This window comes from Salvelinus fontinalis, chromosome 24, assembly GCF_029448725.1.
Source record: "Salvelinus fontinalis isolate EN_2023a chromosome 24, ASM2944872v1, whole genome shotgun sequence".
Lineage (NCBI taxonomy): Eukaryota > Metazoa > Chordata > Actinopteri > Salmoniformes > Salmonidae > Salvelinus > Salvelinus fontinalis.
The window spans coordinates 13,543,430-13,555,848 of record NC_074688.1 but is presented as its reverse complement, the minus strand read 5'-3'; the positions used below and the strand labels follow the sequence as shown (position 1 = coordinate 13,555,848).

The following is a 12,419-nucleotide window of genomic DNA, read 5'->3' as shown; positions in this document are numbered from 1 at the left end:
GTTTATTTTATTTTATTTCCCCTCACAAATCTACACACAATACCCCATAATTACAAGGCAAAAAGTTATATTTTTTGAAATTTATAAAAAATAAAATACTGAAATATCACATTTACATAAGTATTCAGACCCTTTAGTCAGTACTTTGTTGAAGCACCATTTTCAGTGATTACAGCCTTGAGTCTTGGGTATGACGCTACAAGCTTGGCACACCTGTATTTGGGGAGTTTCTCCCATCCTTCTCTGCAGATCCTCTCAAGCTCTGTCAGGTTGGATGGGGAGTGTTGCTGCACAGCTATTTTCATGTCTCTCCAGAGATGTTCGATCGGGATCGGGCTCTGGTTGGGCCACTGCATTGTCCAATGGGCTCCCGAGTTGCACAGAGGTTTAAGGCACTGCGTCTCAGTGCTAGAGGTGTCACTACAGACACCCTGGTTCAAATCCAGGCTGTATCACAACCGGACGTGATTGGGAGTCCCATAGTGTGGCGCACATTTGACCCAGCATCGTCCGGGTTTTGCCGGTGTAGGCCGTCATTGTAAATAAGAATTTGTTCTTAACTAACTTGCCTCGTTAAATCAAGTTGTAGAAACATCTCAAGGATGATCAATGGAAACAGGAAGCACCTAAGCTCAATTTCCAGTCTCATAGCAAAGGGTCTGAATACTTATGTAAATAAGGTAAAAACCTGTTTTCGCTTTGTCATTGTGGGGTATTGTGTGTAGATTGCTGACGATTTTTATTTAATGAATCCATTTTAGAATAAGGCTTTAACGTAACAAAATGTGGAAAAAGTCAAGGGGTCTGAATACTTTATGAAGGCACTGTGTGTATGTGAATGGTGAATAGAAAATGTCTGTACAGCAATAGTTATATAGGATGAGCCATGACAAGAATACAGTATATACATGTAAAGTGGGTAAAAATGTATGTACACATTATTAAAGTGACCAGTGTTCAATGACTATGTACAATTGAATTTGTAAGTTTACATACTTAGGTTGGAGTCATTAAAACTTGTTTTTCAACCACTCCACAAATGTCTTTGTAACAAACTATAGTTTTGGCAAGTCGGTTAGGACATCTACTTTGTGCATGACACAAGTCATTTTTCCAACAATTGTTTACAGACAGATTATTTCACTTATAATTAATTGTATCACAATTCCAGTGGGTGAGAAGTTTACATACACGAAGTTGACTGCCTTTAAACAGCTTGAAAAATTCCAGAAAATTATGTAATGGCTTTAGAAGCTTCTGATAGGCTAGTTGACATCATTTGAGTCAATTGGAGGTGTACCTGTGGATGTATTTCAAGGCCTACCTTCAAACTCAGTGCCTCTTTGCTTGGCATCATGGGAAAATCAAAAGAAATCAGCCAGGACCTCAGAAAAAAAATTGTAGACCTCCACAAGTCTGGTTCATCCTTGGGAGGGAGCAATTTCCAAACGCCTGAAGGTACCACATTCATCTGTACAAACAATGGTACGCAAGTATAAACACCATGGGACCACGCAGCCGTGATACCGCTCAGGAAGGAGATGCGTTCTATCTCCTAGAGATGAATGTACTTTGGTGCGAAAAGTACAAATCAATACCAGAACAACAGCAAAGGACCTTGTGAAGATGCTGGAGGAAACAGGTACAAAAGTATACATCCACAGTGAAACGAGTCCTATATCGACATAACCTGAAAGGCCACTCAGGCTCCAAAACTGTTATAAAAAAGCCAGACTACGGTTTGCAACTGCACATGGAAACAAAGATCGTACTTTTTGGAGAAATGTCCTCTGGTCTGATTAAACAAATATAGAACTGTTTGGCCATAATGACCATCTTTATGTTTGGAGGAAAAAGGATGACGCTTGCAAGCCGAAGATTCACCAACCGTGAAGCACGGGGATGGCAGCATCATGTTGTGGGGGTGCTTTGCTGCAGGAGGGACTGGTGGACTTCACAAAATAGATGGCATTATGAAGTAGGAAAATTATGTAGATATATTGAGGCAACATCTCAAAACATCAGTCAGGAAGTTAAGGCTTGGTCGCAAATAGGTCTTCCAAATGGACAATGACCCCAAGCATACTTCCAAAGTTATGGCAAAATGGCTTAAGGACAACAAAGTCAAAGTATTGGAGTGGCCATCACAAAGTCCTGACCTCAATCCTATAGAAAATTTGTGGGCAGAGCTGAAAAAATGTGTGTTAGCAAGGAGGCCTACGAACCTGACTCAGTTACACCAGCTATGTCAGGAGGAATTGGCCAAAATTCACTCAACTTATTGTGGGAAGCTTGTGGAAGGCTACGTGAAACGTTTGACCCAAGTTAAACAATTTAAAGGCAATGCTACCAAATACTAATTGAGTGTATGTAAACTTCTGACCCACTGGGAATGTGATGAAAGAAATAAAAGCTGAAAGAAATCATTCTCTCTTCTATTATTCTGACATTTCACATTCTTAAAATAAAGTGGTGATCCTATCTGACCTAAGACAGGGAACTTTTACTGGGATTAAATGTCAGGAATTGTGAAAAACTGACTTTAAATGTATTTGGCCAAGGTGTATGTAAACAAGTTGCCTGGATGTCCTTTTGGTAGTCGACCATTCTTGATACATACGGGAAACTGTTGAGCATGAAAAACCTAGAACCATTCAATTGTACATAGGGCAGCAGTCTCTAAGGTGCAGGGTAGAGTAGCGGGTAGTAGCTGGCTTGGGACAGCGTCTAAGGTTCAGAGCAGGGTACTGATAACTGTTTAACAGTCTGAAGGCCTGGAAATACAAGCGGTGTATCAGTTTCTTGGTTCCAGTTTTAATGCACCTGTGGTCTCCGGCTTCTAGATGGTAGCGGGGTGAACGGGCTGTGGTTGGGGTGGCTGAGCTTCCTTGATGATCTTCTGGGCCTTCCTGTGACACCGGGTGCTGTATATGTCCTGTAGGGCATTCTGGTGACCTATTGAAAACAGTGCAACAATGATATAGTGTAACTTTAAACCTTCCCCTCGCCCCGACACGGGCGCGAACCAGGGACCCTCTGCACACATCAACGACGGTCGCCCACGAAGCATCGTTACCCATCGCTCCACAAAGGCCACGGCTCTTGCAAAGCAAGGGGCAACACTACTTAAGTCTCAGAGCAAGTGACGTAACTGATTGAAATGCTACTAGCGCGCACCCGCTAACTAGCTAGCCATTTCACATCCGTTACACTAGCAAATTAAGATGTGTGATGTATGCCTTTTGTTTTGAAGAAAAAAACAAAGCAGCACACAGACAATGTGCCTTTGTTTTTTTAAGTGGTAAGGGGGTGGTCTCTAGATTCTTCTATCAGCCAATCAGGGCTGTATATGCAAATATATTAACATTTGTATCCCGTGCCCACACTGTTGGACTGAGCTCAGGGAAATAGATTCTGAAAAATATATTTGGTAGTTATATTTTTTTAAATAACACACACAGTGATTTATAAACATAAAATGATGTTTAAAAAAATGTAAACTACCTGGGGGCTGTAATTATTATGTATTCATTTCAAGGCATTGTCATTGAACTAGCATTATTTTATTTCCCATTACATTAACCACAATGCAAAGCGGTAAAGAAATATAAATACATCAATTGAAATAACTATATTTGAAAACGATACTTGTACAAAAATCAACACGATAATAATTTCCACTGTGTACAAATACTGTATATTATTATCTATGTTTGAAAGTACAGTATTTTTGGTATTTATTTTAGAGTGGAAGTAGCTTTCACGTCAGATCCTGTCACAAGGTAAACATAGATGCTTCAAAGTTAACTCTGGGTGCTTCCTCTTTCTGTTGTCGTTACTGCTAGCTAGTAAAATTAACGAAACAGTCGTCATTGTCGGACAACTTCAAATGGGTAGTTGATACGATGATCAGATGAATGCTAAATTTATCAATTTGTGAAGAATTGGCAATGGATAATCTGTATAAACTGCCAACGTTTCTTCCTGGTCGTGGGTTTGCTAGCTAAAGACTATATCAGCTGGCTAACTCAGCTCAGCCAGCTACGGGAGAATAACAATTAGCTAATACAGCCACTTGTCAGCACAGTTCATTGTAGCTAGCTACATAAGTTTGACAGTTAAAGTTATCTAAAGAGAATGGCGTCGTCATTTGTGATTGGAAACACATTTCGAGAGAGGGTAAGAGACTTGCTGGAGAACGATGACTTTTCAGTTCCAACGGAACTACAGAAAGAAGTGGAGGATCTTCTTCAACAGGAACAACCATCAACTCTGTCCTTCAGAACGGCTAGGAAACTTAATAAATGTCTGCAAGACAATGGTATCTATAAACAGTTATACAACACAGATCTTACATTTCATGAATCAAGTACTAGCATGTGTGCTTTTCCTTCTCAGGTCAACCTTTCTACCTTCATGAGTTTTTGGAGGACAGCTCATTGCACCTGCCTAAGGTTGTAATGCCCCCCAGAGTAAGTAAGACCTCGATGTATGGTTATTCCTTCAGTCCCTTCATTTGATCTCCATCACGAGGACAACATTAAAGTCGTACACCCTCTTTGTGACAGAACCCTATGCTTGTGGCTCGTCTGGAACGAATCAAAGCCAAGTTGGCCAATGAAGAATACAACAGGATCACACGGAATGTAAACACTCAGGTGAATTGCACAGTGCACACTCAGCATGTAGCCTACTGTATATATTCGATTAACATATGGCAGCCAGCTTAAATGCATGATAGTGTTTAATGTTTGGGTTGTTGATTCATGCGAGTACTTCTCTTTCCCCCCCAGCAAATTAATCGTCGTGAGACACTGGCGGACTTTGGGAGAGAAGGTTGCTATGGTTACAAACGTTTGCATGCACTCTGTCTCTAAGATTCTTACTATCCTCGTCATCTACCTTTACATCAACCCTCCCTCTAATGTGTGTGTGTGTGTGTGTGTGTGTGTGTGTGTTCTGTCTAGTGCGCTCAGCCAAAGCTGCAGTTGTGACGGTCTTAAACTTCCTAGTGACAGTGGCGGCGACGTTCGCTTGCGCCTATCTCGGCAGTCAATACCTCTTCACAGAGACAGCGGCGGTAAGAATCCATACAAAGATCCCTCACTCTTACAAGCTGGGCAAGTATAAACCCCTATTGCCTGACGAGATTAATCGTGTCACTTAACCTCGATTGCATAATAAGCAAGGGTTAATCTAGTACTGCATTGTGTTGTACATGGACAAAAATATTGTTTGAAAATGTAATCAAGAAGTAAGCTTCATTTCAAACCCCTTTAACCCTGTTTAAGAATCAGTATCTTTGTTGACATGTTTGCTTGTGTGTTTCAGAGGGTGATATCTGCAGTGATTGCTGCGTCCGTAGTCGGCCTGGCAGAGCTGTATGTTCTGGTACGAACCATGGAGGGAGAGCTAGGAGAACCATAGCACCAGTCGGTGTTCTTCTTATCAACAAAATACTTTCCTGGAGAACAATGCCCTTATCTGACCCACCAGTGGACTTCAAAACAGAAATCAAAGGGGTTGAGTGGAAGTTGACATGACCACAAAACTATTGATAAGGTTTGTCCCACGTTGTTCGCATATTGAAAACAGATTAGTGTGAAGATCTTGAATGTGACCCAGATGTAAAAGTTGTTTGTGTTTTACCATCGCTGCTCTATGATGAAGTTAACGCCATGTTTCACAACTCATTTACTAATGTGGACAAGAAAAGTTGGGATATTTATCTATTTATTTACATCCATTATGCTTTTATAGGGCCTGTTAAATTACCCCCCTTCATAACATTTGTTTGATAATTTCCTACTTAGATGGAACAGGGATTTTTTTCATACAATAGCTTATTCATACTGTACTTTCACGGTCCTTCAGTATGTCTGTATAGTCAGTATTGTTTGTCTGTTCAATAAAATTAGCGCCCAGGTAATTCAACTGAGTTCAGTTTCATTCAATATAAATATACAGTCCCAGTCAAATGTTTGGACACACCTACTCATTCAAGGGTTTTTCTTTACTTTGACTATTTTCTACATTGTGGAATAATAGTGAAGACCTCAACTATGAAATTACACTTGGAATCATATAGTAACCAAAAACTTGTTAAGCAAATGGTCGGCATTTGAATATAAGGAATTATAGGTAAGGTGAACAGAAGGACTTGAGTTCTTGCATACACCCACCGCCCTTCTTCTTCCCAGAGAGATGTTTATTCTGGCACGACACATGAAGAAACCCAGTGACTGTACCGACTCCGACAACATATTCTGACAGAGCCATGTTTCCGTGAAACAATCTATATTTGAGATTCTTCAAAGTAGCCACCCTTTGCCTTGATGACAGCTTTGTACATTCTTGGCATTCTGTCAACCAGCTTCATGAGGAGTGCTTTTCCAACAGTCTTGAAGGAATTCCCAAATGTTGAGCACTTGTTGGCTGCTTTTCCTTCACTCTGTGGTCCAACTCATCCCAAACTATCTCAATTGGGTGGAGGCCAGATCATCTGATACAGCACTCCATCACTCTCCTTCTTGGTCAAGTAGCCCTTACACAGCCTGGAGTTGTGTTGGGTCATTGTCCTGTTGAAAAACATGATAGTTCCACTAAGCGCAAACCAGATGGGATGGCGTATCGCTGCAGAATGCTGTGTTAGCCATGCTGGTTAAGTGTGCCTTGAATTCTAAATAAATCACAGTGTCACCAGCAACGCACCATCACAGCTCCTCCTCCATGCTTCACGGTGGGAACCACACATGCGTAGATCATCCGTGCACCTACTCTGCATCTCACAAAGACACGGCGGTTGGAACCAAAAATCTCAAATTTGGACTCATCAGACCAAAGGACAGATTTCCACGGGTCTAATGTCCATTACTCGTGTTTCCTGGCCCAAGCAAGTCTCTTCTTCTTATCGGTGTCCTTTTAGTAGTGGTTTCTTTGCAGCAATTTGACCATGAAGGCCTGATTCATGCAGCCTACTCTGAACAGTTGTGTCTGTTACTTTATTTGTGCAGCAATTTCTGAGGCTGGTCACTAATGAATTTATCCTCTGCAGCAGAGGTAAGTCTGGGTCCTCCTTTCCTGTGGCGGTCCTCATGAGAGCCAGTTTTATCATAGCACTTGATGGTATCCAATTTTTTATACTTGAGTAAATTAAAGATACCTTAGGAAACCCTGTTTTAGCATACAGCTAGCTACCTGCTGCCAGATGTGGCAGACAGTATTGTCTTCGACTGCCGATCGGCATTCATTTGTTTTGAGGTGAATTAAAGGGCAAGATGGATTTTACAGGCCAGAAGCAAACAACCAATTACAGATACCCTGGAAGCTGTGTAGTACTTAAATCCATTCCATGACAACACATATCTGTTTTCATGATTCAAAACAACTTTAATACGATATCTGACTATTTGGCTTGTGTTATGACTGCCCCCACTTATACTGTATCTCTGGACAATTTCCTTTCAGTCCTGTCCCTTCATATCAGTTGAGAGATTAAAGGATGTAATTGCATCTGCAATACAAAAACGTATCTGAAAGATCTGAGATTTGACACCGGGATTAAGGGTTTATTGAAAGATTATTTGGGATTAAAGATGATTATGATATGCAGAGATCACTGTCCAACAGGCCAGGTTGAAGTGTCATAGTGCTCTTGACTGTATTACTCACATGTAATACTTCACTGGAGACCTTAAACCCAGCTAGAATTAAAGAGCTGGTAAGCTGATAGATGCTGACCTTCAGTTTTAATATATTTCTTATTATTCATTTTTTACTCTATCCTTCCCATATATATGGGGGAAAATATTTTGATTTGGAAAATAATTATATCTGTCGCGGTATCTGGCCACAAGGAATCATTTTAATCCGGATATTTTGAAAGATAATACTCCAGGAAACATTAAACGTTGAATCAAATCGGCCTAGGCTGATTCTATGTCAGGTAGAATACCTAATACCTCAGACAACAACTACTGTATGTAACGTTATACTATGTTATGCATATTTGTCCTCTTGTTCTCAGCAGAAAACTGCTTGCCCATCAGACCCTACAAAACAATACTATGAGAGGGCTATCCTATAGGTAACCCCATCTCTGTAACCATATAGTATTATTTTACTGTTTTAACCCTTGTGTTCATGTTTTTGTTATTCACCCACTGTTTGCGGGTTTTTAAAACAATACAGCCATAACAATTTATGTACAAATATTTAATACTTCGGTGTTGACTCATAAACAGCATACGTGGTTAATATTTGACATTTACCTCTGCTAGATCACATTTATCCAATCTGGGTTCAACACCATCCAGATGACAAACGCGTTGTACGCTAAGATGTTGAAGAATATCACAAGTGGCCAGCGTAGGGTTCTTCTTTTGCAGCTGTAGCCAGTGGCATTGTAATCCATTATGATTTCTGTTTTTTGATGCTCCTGGCCACAGATTCTCCCATCCCTATGCAGCGTACTCATGAGTACCACATTTTTGCATGTCTTTGGCACGTAGGACACTAGGGATGTGTCGGGCGTGAACACAAACTTAGAGGAATAGATAGGCCTGTTCCGTGTATTCAGCAGCTGAGGTGGGAACTCTGGCTTGTTTTTTTCATACTGCTATTACCATCGTCAGCTTCCTCTTGAGGAGCTCCTGTCCCAGCTTGTGCAAAGTAAAAAAGTTATTGCATGTGATGATGTGGCCACGGAGTCCCTGTGTTACGTTCAGGACAACCTGCATCCCTTCGTTCTTCTCAGGAGCTCCTCCATCTGGTTTCCCTGTATACACTTGCAAGTTCCATGCATATGATGAAGCAGCATCACAGGCAGCCCAGATCTTGATTCTATATTTTTAGATGGTATATACTGTCTGAAGGGGCAGCGGCCCCTAAATGGCATAAGCTGCTCATCAACAGTAACGTTGGGTCCAGGGTTGTAAAACAGGGGAAGGCAGTCCACTCACTTTTCCCACACTGACCTGATTGTAGCTAGCTTGTGTCACTTCCGCCGAGCTGGTCTGGTGTCTCGGGTTATCAAAGCGGATAATCCTAGAGATAATGTGGAAGTTTTCCAGAGACATTATTGCAATGGAAAGTTCTCTGCCAGTTTCTGCATCCCACAGGGATTCTGTGGATTCCCCATTGGATCTGAATACACCAGTAAGGATAAGAACCCCAACGTATGTAAATGAGTTTGGTTCATCTCCTTCAATCTCTCCAAAAACACGCCTTCCCTCCAAATGAGTGCAGTCCAGAATGATTTTCTGGATGATGTCTGGGACGAACAGTTCAAAAGAAGACTTTATGTCCTGCACATGAGTAACCGCCATCCGCGTCAGCCCTGGTTGCATCCGTATCACATTGGCAGCCATGCGATGTGGCTCGTTCCTTGGGCAAGAAGACCATTTAATTTCACAATTTTTTGACATCCATATTTCTACTGCGGGCTGCAGATGAGCTGGTTGCTGACGGGCTGGTCCTGGGGCTGGCTGAGGGTCAATCTCAACCTCTTCTTCCAACTCACTGTCAGACTTCGAATTGACAGAGACATGATCCTCATATTCTGAAAATTCTTCATCTTCAAAAGTGGAAGACACTCATTCCACACTAGCTCCTCTCTCTGCAAAAATTATTTTTAAGGCCCTCTGAGAAAATATTATTTTTACCATTCTGATTGATTGTGGTAAAGAGCCACACATGCAAAGTTATTTGTTGTTGTGTTCCTCCCCTAATTTGCACCTGGCTGGGGTAGAGTGTGGTAAAATACTCCATTTTTTTACAATGTATTGGAATAATGTATCTAAATAATGTATTGTAATAACATTGTGCAGGTTCCCGCAAGACATTTTGTAGTTTCACACACTACAAAAGGTAAAGAGTGCGAGAAAAGCAGGAGACAGGCAGACAGGCAGGGTGACAGACAGGTTCCTGGTGCTATGTTGAAACAGCAGGCCCAGGGAGGAGGAAGACAGAGTAGGCACACAGCAAACCTTTTTGTTTAATTTTTACTTGTTTTAAAGTTAAAATACTTCAAAATACTACTTAAGTAGTTTTTGGGGGTGTCTGTAAGTTACTTTACTATTTATATTTATGGCAACTTTTATTTTTACTTCACTACATTCCTAAAGAAAATGTTTTACTTTTTACTCCATACATTTTCCCTGACACCCAAAAGTACTCGTAAATGGTCCAATTCACACACTTATCAAGAGAACATCCCTGGTCATCCCTACTGCCTCTGATCTGACAGACTCACTAAACACAAATGCTTCGTTTGTAAACTATGTCTGAGTGTTGGAGTGCGCCCCTGGCTATCCGTTAATTAAATAAAAAATAAAACTGTGCCGTCTGGTTTGCTTAATATAAGGAAGTTTAAATGATTTGTAATCTATTTTTGAAACTTAAGTACATTTGAGCAATTCCATTTACTTTTGATAATTAAGTATATTTAAAACCAAGTACTTTTAGACTTGTGATTAAAAAGTACTTTTAGACTTGTGATTAAAAAGTACTTTTAGACTTGTGACTTGTGTCTTTCACTTTTACTTGTGTCATTTTCTATTAAGCTATCTTTACTTTTACTCAAGTATGACAATTGAGTACTTTTTTCCACCACTGTGTGTAAGGGGTGCACAGCATGCACTCAATGAAAATGTGTTATTTTACATGTTCTTCACAGAAAATGAGCCAAGGCCAATGAGTGTCAAGTTGGAAAAATTCTTAATTGTATCATTTTTCTTTTAGTGAAAACTGAACATGGGTCCCACAGACCCGAACACCACACAAAGGTTTACAACGTCATATTAAACTTCTAATCAATCATTACCATGGTGAAATAAATCAATGTATTACTCATTGGATGAAGTAAACATACATATTGCAATTATTCACAAGCTAATGAAAGATACATAATCCACACATTTAACAACAAAATAAAAAAAGAAACAAAATGTTACAATTGGTCATAAAACACACATACTATTCTGTGCCTTCAGAAAGTATTCACACCCTTGACCTTCTCCACATGTTGTTGTGTTACAGCTTAACTTTAAAATGGATTAAATTGAGATGTATCATTGACCTAGACACAATATTCCATAAAGTCAAAGTGTAGTTATATTTTTAGACATTTGTACAAAAGCTAAAATATCTTGAGTCAATAAGTATTTAACTCCTTTGTTATGGCAAGCCTAAATAAGTTCAGGAGTAAAAATATGCTTAACAATTCACGATAAGTTGCATAGACTCACTCTGTGTGCGATAATAGTGTTTAGCATGATTTTTGAATGACTAACTTATCTCTGTACCCCACACATACAATTATTTGTAAGGTCTCTCAGTTGAGCAATGAATTTCACAAAGACCAGGGAGGTTTTCCAATGCCCCGAAAAGAAGGGTACCTATTGGTAGATGGAAAAAAAATGAGAGAGAAAAAAGCAGACACTGAATAACTGTTTGAGCATGGTGAAGTTATTAATTACACTTTTGATGGTGTATCAATAGACTCAGTCACTACAAAGATACAGGCATCCTTCCTAACTCAGTTGACGGAGAGGAAGGAAACTGCTCAGGGATTTCACCATGAGGCCAATGGTGACTTTAAAACAGTTACAGAGTTTAATGGCTGTGATAGGAGAAAAGTGAAGATGGATCAACAGCTAGGACTCGAACCAGGGTGTCTGTAGTGACACCTCTAGCACTGATATGCAGTGCCCCAGACCGCTGCACCACTCGGGAGCCCAAAAACAGTGCAAAGAAGGAAGCCAGTACATAATACAAATATTCCAAAGGATGTATTTGTTTGCAATAAGGCACTAAAGTAAAACGGCAAAAAATGCGGCAAAGAAATGTTCTTTATGTCCTGAATACAAAGCGTTATGTTTGGGGCAAATCCAACACAACAACACATCACTGAGTTCCACTCTTCATATTTTGAAGCATGATGGTGGCTTCATCGTGTTATGGGTATACTTGTCATCGGCAAGGACTAGGGAAATTTTTAGGATAAAAAGAAACAGAATAGAGCTAAGCACAGGCAAAATCCTAAAGGAAAACCTGGTTCAGTCTGCTTTCCAACAGACCCTTTCAGAAGGAGAAGGCCAAATGTACACTGGAGTTGCTTACCAAAACGACATTGAATGTTCCTGAGTAGCCTAGTTACAGTTTTGACTTAAATCATCTTGAAAATCTATGGCATGACTTGAAAATGGCTGTCTAGCAATGATCAACAACCAACTTTATAGAGTTTGAAGAATGTTAAAAAGAATAATGTGCAAATATTGTACAATACAGATGTGCAAAACTCATAGAGACTTACCCAGAAAGACTCACAGCCGTAATCACTGCCAAATGTGAGTCTAATATGTATTGACTCGTGGGTGTGAATAGTTATGTAAATTAGATATAAAAAGTATTTAATCCAT

The 12,419-nt window shown here is 40.1% G+C and overlaps 1 protein-coding gene across 1 annotated transcript; it reads left to right on the top strand.

The window, feature by feature from the left end:
• The first annotated feature begins 3,760 nt into the window (after nt 1-3,760).
• On the top strand, nt 3,761-5,934 carry LOC129821969 (transmembrane protein 199-like). Its single transcript, XM_055879755.1, has 6 exons — nt 3,761-4,321; nt 4,399-4,472; nt 4,569-4,658; nt 4,794-4,836; nt 4,968-5,080; nt 5,332-5,934. Exons 1-6 carry the CDS (start codon nt 4,138-4,140, stop codon nt 5,425-5,427), a joined length of 600 nt encoding a protein of 199 aa, XP_055735730.1. The 5' UTR covers nt 3,761-4,137; the 3' UTR covers nt 5,428-5,934.
• The last annotated feature ends 6,485 nt before the right edge of the window (nt 5,935-12,419 follow it).

Excerpts from the sequence above, each read along its gene's own strand:
- LOC129821969 (XM_055879755.1), top strand. The coding sequence starts at position 4,138 with ATGGCGTCGTCATTTGTGATTGGAAACACATTTCGAGAGAGGGTAAGA. Across the intron at positions 4,473-4,568 it reads AGGTTGTAATGCCCCCCAGA|AACCCTATGCTTGTGGCTCG; the intron begins GTAAGTAAGACC and ends TCTTTGTGACAG. Across the intron at positions 5,081-5,331 it reads TCTTCACAGAGACAGCGGCG|AGGGTGATATCTGCAGTGAT; the intron begins GTAAGAATCCAT and ends TGTGTGTTTCAG.